The sequence below is a fragment of the Cibotium barometz genome, chromosome 36, assembly GCF_041138505.1.
Source record: "Cibotium barometz isolate CiBa-2024 chromosome 36, ASM4113850v1, whole genome shotgun sequence".
Taxonomy (NCBI): domain Eukaryota; kingdom Viridiplantae; phylum Streptophyta; class Polypodiopsida; order Cyatheales; family Cibotiaceae; genus Cibotium; species Cibotium barometz.
The window spans coordinates 17,536,013-17,555,404 of NC_141081.1; the positions used below are offsets into that span (position 1 = coordinate 17,536,013).

General features: G+C 45.0%; 1 protein-coding gene across 2 annotated transcripts in view; it reads left to right on the forward strand.

Annotated features, from left to right (window-relative positions):
• Positions 1-19,392, forward strand: part of LOC147617551 (uncharacterized) — a 49,714-nt gene that overhangs the window by 28,804 nt on the left and 1,518 nt on the right. For both annotated transcript variants that reach the window (XM_086775824.1, XM_086775825.1), the window contains exon 5: positions 10,508-10,736. In XM_086775824.1, coding sequence (XP_086631950.1) covers positions 10,508-10,736 — 229 coding nt within the window. The remainder of the gene's footprint in view (positions 1-10,507; positions 10,737-19,392) is intronic.

Below are 19,392 nucleotides of genomic sequence, written 5' to 3' on the forward strand. Positions count from 1 at the left end.
TACATTAAGGAGGGTCGGTGCTTCACTTGTGGCTAGCAAGGGCACACGAGGAGGAATTGTCCCAGTGAAGGTCAAGTCAAAGTCAAAGGGAGCTCATGCGACCGAGGCTAAAGATAAGTTTTTTTCCGTATATACTGTTGTTTCAGATGTAAGGGTTGTAGCTTTAATATGAAAGTTTTTAGTCCTATGGACCTAATACGGATGTATGGGTGAGTTGTGGGGAAAATTGTACACATTCTTTTGACCGTGGGAGTACTCACAACTTCATGAATGCCAAGCTTGTGTAGAAGTTGGGAGTGGAGATGCAACCAAGTGATCACCAGTATTGTGTCGACATGCCGTCGGACACACAGTTTTGGTGTCGATGAGTGTCTTAGTTGCCTATAACTATAGAGAGCTTCTTGGAGCTACTAGATTTCATGATTATGAATCTGGATAGAGTAGATGTTATTATTGGAAAAGACACCGCCATATGTACAAATAACTTGGAAGGGTCATAGCCTATCTTTCGTCATGGACGGTGTCCAATTTTGTCTCTAGGGTGATATTGATGTCCCCTCTACTAAGCTTGTAAACTCAGGTGAACTTTGTAATATAGTAAAGGATTCTAGTTATGAAGTGTTACAATGTGTTCTAGATACCATGCCATTTGATGCTAATTGTGAGTTTAATTCAGTTAGTCTTGATGTATGAAAGACACAAGCTTTAGAGAACATCAGAGTAGAGTTTGCCGATGTTTTTTGAGCTGAGTTTGTAAGCCTAGCGGGGCGTGCCGTGGCAGACTCAACCACGTATCCAAGAGAGAGAGAGAGAGAGAGAGAGAGAGAGAGAGAGAGAGAGAGGGGATTAGGGAACTTTGCAGAGTACACCACACTGAGCGGGGAACATGCCTCGGCCCCTTTTAGGAATTTATTCAGGAACAATCCACAGGCATGCTGGCCAGGATCAATACAACAATGACTACAAAACCAAACAAATATGCCGATGTAGAAACCCAAGTCGATGTCGATGTCAAGGCACAAGATCTCTAATGCCGAGCACACCACGGGGATGACCCACAAGAATCTCTCATCGGGCTAGTACCAGATCCAATATCCAAGTCTAAATCCAGGTCCAAGTCTAGATGCAGATCCAAATCCAAGTCCAAGTCCAAACCAAATCCATATGAAGTGTACAAGGGATAAGTGTATACGATGACAATCAAGGTGTAGAAAACAGTCCACAAAGGTTGTATAGATGTGTAAGAACCAGGGTAGGACCATGAGATAGCACTGAGTAATCAGTTAGTGCCCCATTACATCAAGTGGCGGCATTGGCGGAGGTTCTGTTAGTGGGTAGCCCAAAGGTTCTCTGAAGGCGGCACAAACAGCAGCAGTCGGCTCTAGGGCTGGCTCAAGCCATAGCCAATAATGGACGGTGCTACTCTGCAAGTGGCAGCCAGGTGGCACAAACTGGAAAGGGTAGCAGGTGGGTGCTCCAGTTACAGGCGGCTGGGCAGTGGTTTAGGTGGCTCAGCCAAACAAGATGGAGTGCTGGCTGGCAACAGTGGGTAGCGATTCAGGCAGCAGCAGCTCCTGTCGGCAGCGCACAGACAGGTGCAGGTTGTACAGCAGCAAGCGGCACTGGTTGCAGGTGGTACACAGGTGTAGATAGCTGGCTGAAGGCGATGGCGGCTCAGGTGCACAGGTGATTGGGTGCAGGTGGCAGCAGATGGCACAGTCCACACAGCGGCGTTAAACAGCAGGCTGACGGCGTTGATTTTTTTCAACAGAAGAACGGCGCTTTCCAGCAGGTGGCGGCGTACATGCTGCAGCACCTAGATGTTGGAAGATATTGATGAGGACGATGATCTTCAGTTATACACGTTTGGCGACCAGTTGAGGCTTTCCAATGGATCCAAGGGGCACTCCAGTCCGATACCTCGGCTGTCAAGTTGGCATTGATCTAGCAGCAGCTTGCTCCGCTTCTTTTGAGTATTCGGAAGAAGCTTCTATATTGGAGCTCGGCGAGGCTATCCCTTGCAGGCAGAGTGGTGGCGGCGAACCAAGTACTGCTTGCCACTATGTGGTACATCACTTCGTGTGCTGGGCCTTTCTCGGGCTTGTTTGGCCAAGTACAGCATTTGATCCGGAACTTCTTGTGGGCCGGAAGTGATGGGAGGCCAACCAGGGCCAAGGTGGCATGGAGAGTGATCATTCAGTCACGTAGCAGAGGGAGGCTAGGTTTCATTGATCCAACTATATAGAGCCGTGCCCTGTTAGGCAAGTTGATTGTCAGAGGACTCCAACCGGCTCGGATTTCAGACCGCACTCTGAGCCTTGGAGGCCTGTGGCCGCAGAGCACTAGATGGATCTACACAGAGATGCGAGCCCGTGGTTTTAGTCCTGCCTTTGAGGACAGATTCGCAGCCAGTCTACTTCATGCTTGGGATCATCTCAGACTAGCCCTCAAATAGATTGTTCCAGTGGCCTCAGAGGAGCAGCTTCGGCAGCCTTTGATCTGGAACCCCTTGATCCGGTTACACTGGCTAGTGGCCACATTCTAGGGGCCCGACCGCACATATCCTTGGGCGCCTGGAGCATGGGACCGGCCAGGTCTCTTGGAGATTGGGTTGCACACAGGCAGTTACCTGAGGAGCAAGAGAGAGGCCTGACAGGGATCCGGGGTAGAGACAGGCTCAACATCGACATTGACTCAGCTATTCCTCCGAAGTGGTTGACTCCTATTCCAGACCTGACACCCCCCCGGATATGGCTAGGTGTGTTCACCAGACACGATATTCTCGTGGCGGTCTATGGAGCAGATGAGGACAGTTGTCTGCTCACTTTTTCTATTGAATTACATGGCAAATTAGAGAAATCAGAGCATCCTTTGGAGGATTTCAGAGACGGCACCTTGCAGAGGGTGAGGGTGATTGGTTTTCGGGCACGTGCATGGCACATAGATCCAGCACCGGCCAAGGTGGCCAGGGAGAGATTTTGGCGGCTATGGATTTGGGAGTGCCGACCTCTCACGCAGTTGCAGTGGGACCCTGGAGAGTGGACGTGGCATGATCCATAGATCGGGTGGAGACCCTTTCTTTGCATATAGAGCGAGGCTCGGCTGCAGGATCCAGATGTCGGAGATAGATGGCACACCGGCAACAGCAGCACACTGGCTGTCTCAAGGCCTATCACAACGCTTCCTTTTAGATTTCTGGAAGAGACGTCGGGACAGCTTTCGGCCGAGGAAGATCACTCTCTTCCTCTGGTTGACGGCACACAAGAGTCTGGCAGTGGGTACTTGGCTCGCAGTCGGAGGGTGGCTAGCAACTTGCCCGAGATGCGGCCACCCCCAGGAGTCTCAGGGACATTGCCTTTGGGATTGCCCGAAGGCTCAGCAGATTTGGAAGCGGATTCTCTGCATCTTTGCTATGGACATGGCATCGACCTGGATTATCACTTGGGGTATTGTCGCTTGGGCCACCGGGCTAGAGTGGTAAAGACTTATGAGGAGGATGGGGAAGGCCATTGAAACCGGCCTTCAGCAACTTGACGGGCGGTGAACACTCTTAATCACACTTTAATCACTTTACGAACTGGAATAATAAATTTGGAAGAAGATGAAAATAAATAAGTGGAGCTAGAGTGCTCCTGCACAAAAGACCAATTGGCCCCAAAGCGTGGTGCCCCCGCAGGTATTTATTTATAACTCAAGGTCGGCGTAGCCCTTGTACAATCCCCGAGAAGATTCCTCCTTGATCCACGGGGAGGAAATCTCCTTCAAGCTTTCACCCAAGATGTGTTGTGGGATACAAGGGCCTTTGCCCCTTATTTATACAAGTTTGGGGGAAAAAGCTATGCTTTTCCCCCTTAGAAAAATCTATTACAAAGCCCTTTTCCCAAAAACCATCGAATAGCTTTTCTCTTTCTTTTTCTTTTTTTAATAAAAAAAATATTCCATGCTGCGTTTGGGCTGCCCGGTGCTTTTCTCATGCATTTTTTTTCCCTGCGCGTTTGGGCTGCCCGCCGGCGCCCACGCTTCGCTGCTGCCCACCTTGCGTTTGCTACACGGTGCCCACGCTTCACTGCTGCCCGCGCTTGGCTGCATTGCAGCGCGTGATGTGGCAGCCGACTGTCTGCCCACATGGCAGCACCTGCACATGTGTAGTCCAGCCTGCCACGTTAGCCAGATGTGGTCCCCTGCTATAGCCAGCCATCATCCCCTGCAGCTCCACGTCACCTACCACATCACTTGCACCCGTGCCACGTGGCAGTGCCACATCAACTGTTGATTGGGCTGACCGTTGACCCACAGGATGTCTCAGCTGCTGCTGCTCTTGCATCAAGGTAAGAGAAACACACATATACATGCACATAAACAAACATATGAGCATGCACACATGCACACACACACACACCAAAACATGTATCTGAATCCACACACATGTACAGACTTACACATGCATTTATTGGATTAAACATGATTAGTGAATGCTTAAACATGCTTAGATCATACTTACAATGCTTAAGACAAAGAGGTAAAATACTTAGTCTTGTAACATACCCCTCTCTTAAAACAAAGCAATCGTCCTCGATTGTTCATTCAAAGGCTCTGCCAATTGAAACAGAACCTAAGAGAGCAACGAGAAAGCTATGTCGTGCCAACTGAAACATAACATCGTAATACATAAATCGAGAGCATCCACTTTGTGAATAATCATGTCCCCCTGGATGCTTTACCTGCTCTGCTTATGGCCATACCACAGGGCCCACGATTAGCAGTACATCATGAACAAGAATAAACAGTGATGCATATCAAATGAAAGTCTAGAATAGGCGTCCCCATTCTCTGAAGATATTCGTATATCCATGAATCAAACCATGTGACTAGTACACATATATCATAGAAATCCCATAGGCAGATATATTGTCAGTTCTTTATCTCGGGTGTGTTGATAAGAACACCAAGCAACTTCTAGATCTCATCCAAATGAACTCTGTGACAAAGGAGCGGAGTCACCCCCCTCTTGAGTAACAGGTAGTACTCTAGAATCCACATCTGAACTTGTTGAAGCATTTTCTAGGGTAGGCTCCAAACCAAAAGCCTCGAGGTAAAGTTGTAGTATCCTCGGTGAATCTGCCATGTCACCCTCCTCCATCCACTTCGAATCCATAGGTGAATAGTTCACAAACTTCACCAAATATCGACGTGAAACTTTTCCTCTGACTTTTTTTTCTTTATGTGCCAAAATCTGTTCCGATTGAAGAATCGCATCAAGTTCTTCTACCTCTGGTTGAGGCCCATCAATCTGATCTGTAGGCACCGCACCTTTGAAAGGTCTAAGAAGACTCACATGGAATGCATTATGAATCTTCCAATGATCCGGTAACTGAAGACGATAGGACACATCACTCATCTTCTCAATCACTTGAAAAGGCCCGTAGTACCGCATACTCAATTTAGGATATAAGCTCTGTTTACCCTTCATTTCCTGAGTCTAGCCTTCTCAAATCTCAAAAGCACCCTATCATCCAAATCAAAAACCAATGATCGGACGGTGAAGGTTTGCTACTTTCCTTTGTTTCTCTTGAGTCCTTTGAAGAGCCACCTTGATCTTTTTGTAAGTCTCATCCATATTCTCCACAAAACGATCTGCCTCGAAGATCTTATCTTTTGTATGCAGGATCGGAGGTACTTTCTTTTCGCCTTCCACAATCTCGAAAGGTGCCTTACCTGTCGAAGTGTGAATGGTGGTGTTGTAAGCAAACTCCACCAAAGGAAGATACTTTTCCCACTGTTCCTTATGATCCGAAACATAACACTTTAGAAGATCCAATACAACTGAGTTGGCAATTTCCGATTGCCCATCTGTTTGTGGATGAAAAGGCGATGAGAACTTCAACGAAGTCATGTTCTCGAACAATGCTCTCCAAAATAAACTCGTCATTCGAGGATCTCGCTCACTGACAATAGATGTGAGCATCCCATGGTATTTGAAGATATTCGTCAAAAATATCCTCACCATTTGCTCTGCATTAATCTTCTTCCTGACTGGAATGAAATGAGCTTGCTTGCTGAAACGATCTATGATAGTCCAGATGCCATCATTCCCACTCTTTGTCCTAGGAAGATCAAAGATAAAATCCATAGCAATACTCTCCCACGGTCTATTTGGAATAGGCAAAGGATGAAGTAACCCAGGTGTCTTTTGACGGTCATACTTCACCTTCTGACAAATGATACAATCACGAACAAAAGCATCAGCATCCCTGCGCATAGTAGGCCAATAAAAGAATGCCTCCAAAGCCTTCACTATAGCCTCAATACCACAATGGCCTGCATAAGGCGGAGTATGGCATTCTGTCAAAACCTTCTGCCTCAACTGAAATGTGACACACAATTTGTTATGCATCATCAAAAATCCTTCCTTGAGAGAATAATAATCAACTCGCTCCCCTCCAGTCAAACGATCAAAAATCCGCTCAAAATCCGAGTCATGAGCATACTATTCTCGCATATCATCAAGTTCATGTGATGAAAGATAATGGAGACGGTGGCCACATGTGGTTTCCTAGACAAGGCATCCGCAACCACATTCTTTCTGCCATCCACATGAACAATTTGAAAGTGAAACATGGACAAAAAGACCGCCGGTGCTCTTCGACCCCTCTGACCGCTGGTCCCCTTTGACGTCTCATACGTACATGGCCAACTCCGATGGCACTCATGGAGGCAACACCCCTCTCCCTTTCCCAAGGCAGGGAGAGATCCTCTTCGAGATCCTGAGCACCATCTTCCTTTCTCCTCTCCCTTTCCCAAGGCAGGGAGAGATCCTCTTCGAGATCCTCTTGAGCACCACCCGAGGAAGGAGGAGTTAAGGGGAGCACTCTCTCGGCAGCATACAGATAGTCTGGGACATACTCTCACAGAAGAGGACACTCTCCTGTGTATCACCTGGAGTTCTAGCATAGTCCTTCTATCGGAGCAGAGTCTCCCTTGTATCACTCCTTTTTGGTATTGTGGTGGTAGTTTTGTGCTCTGTTTGGTGTTTTGTCTCTCTCTTTGTGTGAGCGAGGTGAGTTGAGGTGTGAGTGGTGTGTGTGGTGTGAGTGAGAGGCCTGTAGGGGTACTGCGGTGCTAGGTGGTGGTCGGAGAGCATTGTAGACAGTGTAGAGCCTAGGTCTTGCATGTTTAGCTAGTGAGGTCGACTCATCCTTGGTGGGTATACTTCCTTGAGAGGATCCACGCTCCCTTCTCCCCCAACCATAGTGTTTGTGGCGGTTGTCTTCGAGTTCCCTAGCAAGGACCGACGGAGTCATCCACAGTTTAGACAAAATTTGGCAATCACGATGGGACTCTCCTAGAGGTCAAGGATAGTCTCAATTTTTTTTTTCTTTTTTGGTGATTTTTGATTGTGGTGAGAGGAGTGTTGTGCATGCCCCCTATGACTAGAGCTTCTGGAGGTGATTCACCCCTTCATTCTCCTCTTCGAACTAGTCGTAGGGTTCTTCCTCGTTCCCTTACTCTTCCCTCAGCATCTTCCTCTTCTAACCCTATGGCAACTCCAGGGCCAGAGCCATTGGCTACTGTCCTTAACTGCATGCAAGTTAAGCTACCAACCTTCAAAGGTACCATCACTGAAGATGCGGAAGACCATGTGCGGCGGTTCCTCACTATGTGTGACTCAAGAGGTCTCAACCGAGATGATGCACACTTGGTCTTGTTCCCAACCACGTTGGAAGAAAGTGCCGACCGGTGGTACAGTCAATTTTCCATCAGCCACTTCCCGGATTGGACCACCCTTAGGCTACAGTTCTTGGCTACCTTTTGGCTAGGGAACTACTTCGACCTCATCACTCAAGAGCTCAACCAACTCTCCATGAAGGCGGGGGAGTTAGTGGCCCAACTTGTCACAAGAGCTAAAGTTTTGGTCGCTCGGCTACCCCAAGATCCTGGAAACTACATGCTACAACAGTGGGTGCTTCGAGCACTCCCTACTCAAACGGCGATGAAGATGAGAGAGACTTTTCCACCCCAAGGCATCCTGCAAGACTTCCAAGACAGAGCTACACAACTGGAGAATGCTCGCCTCATGGCGGAGCGTAGTACCTCTTTGTCCCCACTTATCCCTGGCATGTCTTCGGCTCTTCCAATCGTTCCTCTAGCCTTGACGGTAGCTTCTACATGTGCTTCCATGGACGAGCTAGGCAAGCTCAAGAAGGAGCTTGAAGATTTCAAAAGGTCACAACAAGAGGACGCGGCCGTGGCTGCGCTTTGGAAGGAGATTGAGCAGCGCAAGGTCAAAGATCCCAAGACGAGTCCATGGTGCCCGATATGTAGCTCGCAAGGCCATCTTCCAAATGATTGTCCCCCCAAGAAATATTGCTCATTTTGCTCAAAGGTGGGCCATGAGGACAGGAGTGTTACTACCTCAAGGGACTTCGCCTTATGCAACAACAACTTAAGCATCCTGGCCAGTGTGCCTGTGGATTGTTCCTGAATAAATTCCTGAAAGGGGGCGGGCCTGTTCCCCGCTCAATGTGGTGTACTGTGCAAGATCCCCATTCCCTTTTCTCTCTCCCCTCTCTCTCTTTATATTTTTATTTCTTAACAATGGAGTAGTGCTGCACTACTTGCCTTGGTACTTGGAGCCGGGACCTTTCCTCACCCACATGGCGGCGTCACTTGGGCATTATAGCACCTATGACATTGGAGGGATGTAACGTATTCATGAGGAGCCGATATTCTTTTATTAACTAATAGAAGGATATTTTAAAGGGAGGGGATGGGGGGGTGGGGTGGGGCATCCATAGGACTAAATGACACATTATGAATCAGGAGGGATTTAAGGCTGAAAAGAGGCGTCGTGATCTTGCCTAATCTAAACCGTCGGATTTCCATTGGGCAAGTGAACTAGGGGTGAACTCAGGGTATACCATGGGGATTTTTGGGACTTGGAAAATTTTGGAGGGGTTGAGCTTAATGCAAAAGAGGATTCGAACTTGGAACCATCCACTCAAACTTTCAACATCTAACCACTATGCTATACTTTCCAGCAGGTTGTGGAGAGTGTTTTTAAATTTTAATCTTGATATTTTGGTCCCTAGTTCACTTTCTTACCGGAAAATGTTTCCCTAGTTCACTTTCTTGCCGGAAAAGGTCTCCCTAGTTCACCCCTAGTTCACCTTGCGAGTTCACCCCTAGTTCACCCCTAGTTTACTCGAGTTTACCCGCAGTTCACTTGTAGTTCACTTGGGAATCCAACGGTGTTGATCAAATCCTGATCGCGACGCCTCTTTCCAACCATAGATTCCTCCTGATTCATGATGTGTCACTTAGTCATGAGGGTAGGGCACTTAAGTACCCCCCCCTCCCAACCCCCCTTCTTCTTCCTTCCTCTTCTTTCCCTTCACAAGTGAGACTTGTCTCTCCTTACACATGGTGCATACAGATTGTGGTTGGAGAGAGAAGTGAGCAAGCAAGCTGTGTCTTGTGCATGAACATCTGTGCATGCTGTATGGATAGGTTGCACAAGCAAGCAGACAATGCTGCTGTGTGGCAAGGTGTGAAGAAGCCTTTGCAGGTGGGGCATTTATACTGGCAGCTGTGCACCAGTATGGAACTGTTTTTTTTTTTGGGGGGGGGGTGCGGTTGTGCTAAACAGTGGTGCTGTCACATGTGCAGACCATTGCAGAGGTTGTATGCTTGGTTGCACTGCTATACGGAGGGTTTCTTGGTATAAACAGCTTCTGAGGGGGCTGAAACTGCATGAAAGTGGATTGTTTATGATCAAAACTTGTAGGTAAACTTACCCATACACATGCTTGAAAGGGCGTTTCAGTCTCACATAGCCCTTGAATATCTATCGTAGAGTCTTTTAAACTAGTTTTCTTTTCAAGCTGGCCTCTTGTGTCTAGTCTTCTTATTTGGTTTGTTCTCCATAGCCTGATAGGTGTCAAGATCCTTATGGGCTTGGTGTCTAGATCCTTACCTGTTATGAATCAAGTATAAGTAGCCTGACATTTAACATCTAAGCTTTTGTAAGCTGCAAGTATTTTTTCAAGGGAAGTTTTCTTTGTTAGACCTGCTGGACAGAACTTGTGGATCAGCGAGAGGGCACTTTATCACAACGAACCTTGTAGGGGTTGGCCTAGCTCTAGTGTGTTGGAAGTGCAGATATTTTTGGTTTGATAGCAAAGACCAGACAGAGCGAGCCAGCAGCCAGTAACCATTTGACTAGCTGTCTTATCTTTTCAACCTCACAAATTACAATCAATTCTTTCAAAGCATGGTCTCTAAATCTGTCACTACATTTGACACTTGTTGATGGGGCCTAATTAGGTTTGATGCTTCATGAAAAAACAAATTGAGCTTGCATCATGGCAAGAGCCAGAGCTGTAGTCAAGTTTACTGAGTTTTATGACTGTCTTCTTTTATTGTTTGACTTATATCTTTGCTGAGACTTGAAGTTATTTTAATACAGTAAAGTCTTTTTGCTTGTATGAGAGTTCTAATTTAAATGCAGACAAGGAAGAAGAGTTGGAGTTCATGAAGAAGCTAGAAAGCAGTCAGAGGAAAAAGTTTCGTAAAGAGCATGATGATCTCATTGACGAGCTCCTCCCAAAGGCCACAGGAAAGGAGAGGCTTATTGAGAAAAGGTCTATTCGACAAGAGCAAGCTCGCCTTCGTGAGGAGAGCCCTGAAGTACTGAGAGAGAGAGACATTATGGGAGGAGGAGATGATTTCAAACAGAGGTTTGCATCGACTTTTTGTCAGCATATGCATCTTATAGTTATTAAGGCTTACTGGTTAAAACAAATTAAGAGTTCCTGGTTTTGTATAAGTTTTAGTTTGTATGCCTAAACCCTGTAATTGTGTACACCAAAGAGCTGTTAATAAAATGGTATACTGTATACAGCATGTTTGTAAATGTTTGCTTTGAACCTCTGGTGTTTGTAGTGGACTCCAGTGTTTTTCTTTATTATTTCCTTGGAGAAGAGACTTCTATTAAGTATGAAAAAATAAACATAAGGGAGATTTCAAACCAAACAAGGGGGAAATCTCAACCATCAAGCGCCTTGTGCTGCCAAGAAGGGGTTCCATATGAGTGGCAGTGAAAAAGACGCCTTGATACCTCGATCTCGTAAATCGGCTGCGCTTTCTCTTTGCAACCCTCGAAGATCCTTGGATTCTGGCCCAAGTGGCCATGAGGGTGTGGATCACTCCAAATCCTGCAGATGCAGTGTATCATAAACCAAAGTGCCCTCAATGGCGTTAGTGCTCGTGAGCTTCTCCTTTTTCCTCGGCACTTCTCGATTCTCCTCATGAGCCTTTGGCCCTTTAGACCATGTGACTACCAAAACGGCTCCACCTGTGAAGGTTCAATATGCACCATATTTATTGTCGGAGCCTGGGCCAAAGTAGACCCCTCGGTCTACTTTTTTGCAGCTCTTGTTGATGCTTTTTCCATAAGGTCATGAAGACGGTGAGCAACTCCCTGATTGATCACGATTCACAATGACCAGATCCCTGTCCTTCCCCTCATACCTGAGTTGTGGGCCTGACTTTGTCAACCAAATGATGGCACCAAAAGAAATGTAAGCATCCCTCCTTATCCTTCCAAGGAATGTGCTATCACAGTCCAAATCGTTTGGGCTTCCCCGGACTCCCACAAGGAATGGTAGACTATCTTTGAAGTTTCTGCACATCTTCGGGCATGCTAGGCTAACACCAAAGATTGATTTCAAGTGGATGTTGGCGAGACCACCAAGTAGAGAAAGGAGGATGTGTCCTTTTGGAAGAGTGCCACAACCTCCTCCAAAAAGTCCTTTGAATGTCAGGTGTCATACCATAAGCCTCCCAATGAGTTGTAAGAGTAGGGATTGTTTGAATGTGTCCCAGGAGAGGAGAAGATGCCTGGTTCCATAAAGTATAAGTAAAGAAAGGCATGCTTTTCATTAGGTTGGTAGCATCCCTCCATGCTCACTCACCAGGTTCCCAATGCAAATACCCGATAGGACATCCATCATACAACGAAAGGCTTTTATCCCTTGGGGGGGGGGGGGGGATCAATATAAAAGTGCTTCTCTCTCCCTCTCCCTCTCCCACCCTCTTCCCTCTCTTTCTCCCTCTCCCACCCTCCCTATGTATAATCTCTCCTTCCTTCTCTCTTATGTTGAACCCTTCTCCCTTCCTTTGTCCAACTCTCTCTTTCACCTCGTCTCTCTCTCTCTCTCTCTCTCACTATATTCACACCCTATAAGGGTTTCTGTTTACCTTCCATTTCCAGTTTCATTTTCTAGGTGCTAGTAGTATCTTCTTTATTTTTCATTTTCTGGGTTTTTTTTATCCAGACATTGTATCAGATCCACCATGATGTAACTTTTGGTCTCATAGGTCATTATGGCCTTTTGAAGACGTTAATATAACATTTCATTTCATTTTCATTTCTCTCTCTCTCTCTCTCTCTCTATGTTTTCTTTCTGTTTTATTTTCCATTCCATGACGAGATATGCCATGGACGCATAGGCCCATGGGTCTTTAGTAGACGCTTAATCTCTCTCTCTCTCTCTCTCTCTCTTTCTATATATATATATATATATACTATCTTTTTTTTTTTGTTAACACGTTATGCCAACAACTCTCACAAGACTCACCACCCTTAAACTTGACTCACATAGATAGCAAGAGCCTTAGTGATCCAATCAAGATGTTCATGGACCACTTAGCATAGAACCTCACTAAGAAATGATTAGATGCTAATGATGAATGCCTAAATCAAGCATGATTATCAATACAAGCATTAACACTTAAGCATAACTTAAGTGTGCATTTTCTTCCAAGCTTGTAGACTGTCATGGCACCTTGGGACAAGCAGAAATCCCCTCCCCCTTCAAGCCAGACAAATGGGCTTTGATGCGGGTTACACTCCCGCCAACCACCAACAAACATAAATTGCATCTCCATTTTTCAGCCCTGGACCCACCATATCTTCCAAGAGAAGTGACGTCACGACGTGTGCCCACACAACATCACGAGTTCGACCCATCTGGCAAAAGAAATTAAAAAAAAGCTCCCTACGGAAAATCCCCAATCTTAGGAAGCTTCACAACTTGCCCAAAAAACATTTAAATTGATTACCTGCTTAGCACAATACATGGTGGGAATGCCCCGCGTGGTAGAAATCCCCCTCCTGAAGGGGGTGTGTGCAAGAAACATGTATGCAAAAACGCGTGTGCGCGTTTTGGACTCGTGAGCAGCAAAAGCATAAAAAGGGCCCAAATTTCCAGCCGTACGTTTTCTAAACGTTCAAAATCCCCAAAATCTTAAGAAAAAAAAACAAGAGATAAAAAAATCGTATCAAAAAAATCGAAACATTTCAAAACGTTTCGTACTTTCAGTGAAGTCTGAAATGCGTTTCATTGCTACTATGATAGAAGCATATGCCAAAAAAAGGGCAGAAGGTTGCAGCAGCAGGCCAGCTGGCTAGAGCAGCCTATATAGTTATTAGTATAGAAACATATGCAAAAGGAAAATAAAACACCTAGGCTTACCTTGAGGCTTGGCAGCAAGCTAGGACAGCAGTCGTGAGGGTGGACAGTGGTAAGCCAGCATTTGTGACCAGTCGGCCAGCAGTCGTGAGAGTTGACATCAGTCGTTGTGGCTCGTGAGGGTGGACAGAAGTTGTGAGTCGTGACCAGTCGGCCAACCATACATAGGTGGCAGCAACGGGAGTCAGGACAGATGCACAAACCTCCTACTTGAAACGTGTGCCACGAACGGAAAGTCGGTGCAAGTGATAAGACGTTTTTTTTGGGAAAAAGGTCGGATAAAAAATGCGTTTCAGTGAATGAAACTTTTAGGAAACGTTTCAGTCCGTTTCAAACCAATTGAAATGCGTTCGATGCTACTATGTGTACAACCTACATGACCTGAGCAATAGTCATCTGTGCGCCTTGTGTGCATGGCATCATCGGTGCAGTTGCACCTGCTCCACCCGTGTGACAACCGCCACTGCCCATCGAATTTCAGCTCCCTCACTGTGGTTGCCAACCATCACCATTGTCGTGTGTGACTAACAGTCCAAAACGGCCGCCCAAAAGGGTGCCCAAGGCATCATTATATCACCTTAAAAAACACCTTTTTTTTGGTCGTTTTTCGTGCTGGCTGACTGTTGCTTCCAACACTATATATACATGCAGTCGGGCGCTACATCAACGATAGCATTAGCATATGCTCAACATCAACAAAGACGTCGGCTCCAGCACTACAGTAGTCGCCATCGTCTACACAACACCAACTCAGTGTCGGCTCTCCACACAACAACAATAGTGCGGACTACCAACCCGGTGCTGTATCTCTTGCACATCCTACATCAGCAGCAGTCCGGTCATCATCAACCTGCAGCCAAGCATCCAACTGCAACAATCTGCACCCGGCTAAATATCAACGTTGGCAAACAATTATCACCAATCTGCATCATCATCATCCTTAGCAGTTTTTGCGTTGTAGTCTCTACACACTCGGAGTGCCATTGCCGTCCTCGATGCGAGCCTTCGTCACCGACCGAGCCTCTTGCTTCGACTTTGTCTTTGCTTCCTTGCCGGTCTTCTACTCAGAGTCACCTCACATCAGAGGGCCTCTTGTACTAGATTATTTCATCCATTTTGTGATGCCTTAATGTGATAAAAGGCCTCGTTTCTGTGTCATACCTTGCTTAGAGCCATGGGGTTTGTCTTTGGGTAGACTAATGTAGGCATATTCATATGTGGTCAAGCTCTTATATCAAGCTCGACATGAGAGTTCGGTTGTTGGCACGCTATGTTCTTTTGTATCACGTGTTGTAGTTTAGAGCCCAAATCACCATGGCTATCGAAGATCTTCTCAAGCATCTGTACCTTTGCTCCTTTGAAGGGGGGTTTTTAGTGTCGTGTATGCGCATGAACCCTTGTTTATGTGTGTGTGTGTGTGTGTGTGTGTTAAAGAGTCCCTAAGAGGGTTATTGTATTAATAGTAGTGTGTGAACACACTCATAAGTGGATAAGATAAGTGTGCCATGTGGCATCCACTTATTAGAGTGTGATATTTGTATGGGTCAAAAGATAAGGCTACAAGCCTACAAAAGCATTGTACTTAGTGAGTGAACTTCACTTCACAATCATATCAATCAATCTATCATGGAGTTTTGTAACATTGTAAGCATTCTCTCTCTCTCTCTCTCTCTCTCTCTCTCTCTCTCTCTCTCTGCACACACACCATGGATATCTTCCATCCACCTTAGTGTAGGTGTACCTTTGTAAACCCTAACCTTAATTCCATCAGAAGGTTCTGAGTCGTTTTGATTGTTTACTTTGTGTTTGCAACTCTTCTCCGTGTGCCATATAGAATTGCCGAGAGAGACAGTCTACTTCAAGCCATTGTAGAGCTCAAGCTATTGCCAAGAGAGAGTCTACTTCAAGCCGTTGTAGAGCCCAAGCTAGCTCTCACACACTTCACCGCCTTGCTGCTTAGCTGAGTTGGAGTATGCACCACTCAGACTACTCATTCCTAGTTGTGCTTCTCAAAATGATGCGCACAGAGCAGAATTGAACTCTCTCTCTCTCTCTACCACAATGCCTGTTTCTCACTCAAATTTGAAAGGTCTTTTCTTCACACACGAGTAATGTCTCTCTCAAAGATAGCATATTTTCTCTCCTAATTCCTTTCACCTCTCACATATTCTCTCCTACTTCCTTTCACCTCTCACACAGAAATGAGCTCCAAAGGAACTTTGCTTTAATACCAATTGTTAAACTTGACTCACATAGATAGCAACAACTTTAGTTATCCATGTTCATGGATCACTAAGCATAGAATCAGAAATGATTAGATGTTAATGATGAATGCCTAAACCAAGAATGATAAGCAAAACACGCATTAACACTTAAAGCATAATGGAAGTGTGATTAGACAATGGCAAGAACACAATTTACAAAGAACCACAGTGTGTATTGACCACAAAGCAAGGTACATCACATAGCATGCTCTAACACTCACATAGTGTGTGTGCGTGTGCGTGCGTGGGGTGTGTGTGTGTGTGTGTGTGGGAGCATATATTGATACCAAGTTTACACCCACTATTGGGCACTGATGACGTTAGTGGGGATGTCGTAGTATCCCATCCATACTATGCATGATGGAGTTGATGGTTTATTGTCTTGTGGACGATACCATGAGGTTATAAATTGCACATTCTTATAAGGTGAATTTGGGTATGTTCTCGGATTCATCTAGGTATATCTTTATGCTATATTAGCGGACATGCAAATTTCACATTGTGAAGTTTTTGTCTAAGTTACAGTCAGTTGATATTGTGTTAATTCTTTTTATCTTTAGTGGTGCATATGCCTTATCAACTATCTTTTTGTTGTAATAATTCTTTCTATTTGTTATGATCCTTAGTGCTAGGCTTCATTATGACTAAGTCTGCCCTGTATCTTCAGAGATCTGATAGAAACTCAGTACACAGACCTTTGTATGAATGTATGCTCTTATGTGTGTGTATGTGCGTGCTTGGAGTGTGTGTGTGTGTGTGTGGGAGCATATATTGATACCAAGTTCTACACCCACTATTGGACACTAATGACGTTAGTGGGGATGTCGTAGTATCCAGTCCATACTATGCATGATGCAGTTGATGGTTTATTGTCTTGTGGATGACTACCATGAGGTTATAAATTGCACTTTCTTATAATGTAAATTTGGGCATGTTCCTGGATTCATCTAGGTATATATACATTTTTATGTGTATTTATTGGTCCATTGGAGCTAGGTGTCTTCTTCCTTAAATCTCTCCACCTCCCCTATTTCTCTCCATGTCCCTAGATGCTAAGGAAGAGGCTTACATCACTAATGATACATGGGTGGAGTCTCCTACACCCTTAGACCTTAGGCTAATACTTGTACCATCACAAAGTGGTATTAACTCTCATAAAGTTCCACTAGGACTAAGCTTAGTATGAATGGTAGATCTCTGCAAATACCAACCATCGTGTATAGAGAAAAAGACCAGTGTGTCATCCTCCTCCGCGTGGGAGGCTGTAAGATACTGCCCATTCCGTCACCAGGGATAAGGAGGCACCTCACTCGGTAAGATCAATCCTAACCCATTGTGAGAGCTATATCATCGGTGTCTCTCTTGGACGATCCAATTTATAAGCAATCTCCACATCAATCGCATAGAAGAATGGGAGGTGTCCTCTTCACCCTCTTCTTGTTATGGAAGATCTTTTCAGCTGAGGCTTGTAACTATTAGAAAGAACCCTCGCTCCGTTCCGTACCCAACAAAGGCGGTTGTCCCGACCTCTATTCCAAATATTTCTTAAGTCAGTTGCCTTGGGTGGAGAGTATCAAGTTGTCCCATACCGATCACTAATAAATAGATCACATTGGAATGGTTGTTCCAAACCGATCTCGTCGGAATGGTTATCCTAAGGAAAGTTTCCTAGTTCACAAATTCATCATCATCATCAATCAGATTTTGAGACCATGTTTTATTAACATCTTTATAAAACCAAAATAAAGAATCCCATATAAGACAATCACTACGGCCACTTCTCTATAAACATAACAATTCAGATCTTGTCCTAGTACTCAAGAGAACAATGGTATTGTCAAGCCAAATGCTAGGCCTTGGGAAATCACATGGGCTTCAGTACAAATTAACCCTTAGAAGGAATCAAGTTCTATCCTGATGGGTAGGTCAACCATGGACAACTTGGTCACAATCCAAGACAATTAACTAGGGTGAAAATATCATTTTGTATCATTTCATTAATCAACACAAGTTCTTGCTAAAAAAATCACTTTGCTTGCTTTTCAAAAATAAAACCAGTTTAAATATTTTGAATTAAAAATGGCTTACTTGCAGTTCCGAATAGAAAGGAAGATGGCTAACTTGAATACAAGTGGTAGCCAATTCACTTTTTACATTGCCTTGGCATAGTCTACGTTGACCCTCGTCTTTTCACCTCACCTCATATTGTACCTTGTCCTGGACATACCCATCTACAAGGAGAGACACCCTCCACCCATAATTCCTTGTTATCCTCAAGTCTCGCCTTGCATTATCGAGAATCTGATGATCTTGACACTGTGCATGGTAGACCGTAAGATGGAAGAGATGATGGGAGAGGAATGGAGAGAGTAATGTTGTCGTGAGGTTGTGAACTGAGAGATAGAATTGAAATGGGGCTTCCATGAGGCATGGATGGAAACAACGACAAGGAGGAGATAGCTGGGATGGAGAGAATCTTTAAGTTGTATGTGATAGAGAGGACAGGGAGGAGATAGTTGAGATGGAGCCCGGATTGAGAGGAGGTTGAGCGGTATCTGTGCTGGTGACGTGGATGGAAGTTGAAGCCATGAGAGGGCATCATTATCATAAGAGAGTTGGAGAGCAAAGCCATGAGCTATGACCAGATGGACTAGCAGAGGTGGAGAGCTGGAGGTGATGTTATCATGAAAATGCTCAGGAGTTGCGCTAGAGAGAGGTTGGCGAGAAGTGTTGTTTTTTTGTTAATGTCTTAATTAAAAGTCTTCGTTTGATATTATCTTTTGATTTCCTCTCCTTAGTAGCTAGGTTTGTTAGTTTATTTATTTTTTATCTTTCAATTTTGTCTTTGTCCTTCTTCACTATTATTTCTTTCTCAAATCTCTCAATTCGTAAGTTCAGATTTTTCTGACCTTATGAAGGTATATATATATATATATAAAGGGAAGGTTCTCACACATGAGAAAATATGGGATTTTACAAGGGATAATAGTCACACGTGTCCCTGAAAAGACTCCCAACCACGAGTGATGAAGCCCTCCCTGTGATCCAGTGGTGGTTGGGTATGGCAGCATCAACTTGCACATTCCTCTTACTAGTGCATGGCAGCCCACTGACTATGCATACCTAGCCTAAGAGGTCTACCATACACATCCAAGGTCGAGTCATTCTACATAATGGGATGTCTGTTAGCCGCCTCAACTGATCGCGGAGGTCATAGTTGTCAGGTACGATACCGTACGGTTCGTACGATACGATTCCGTACGGGAAAACACAGTACGATATAAATTGTTTTCTTATCGTACGATAAAATATGGTGTTTTAAAAAAATACTTATAAACTTAGGTATTTCCAAGTCCAGATATGGAGTATTTTAGAAAGGAGGGAAGCATCATAGTACAGAGGAAGCTCAAACAGCCATAGATAAGCAAAAAAAAGACCATTACCTCCCAAAAAATGCAAATTTTTTTGGGAAAAAAATTATTTTTCTTGAAAAATCCCTACGAGTACGTATGGTATCGTACCGTACAATATTCTGTACGATAAGCAGTCGTATGCTGTACCCTGGCAGAGATACCGTATGTGCACCAGAACCTCCT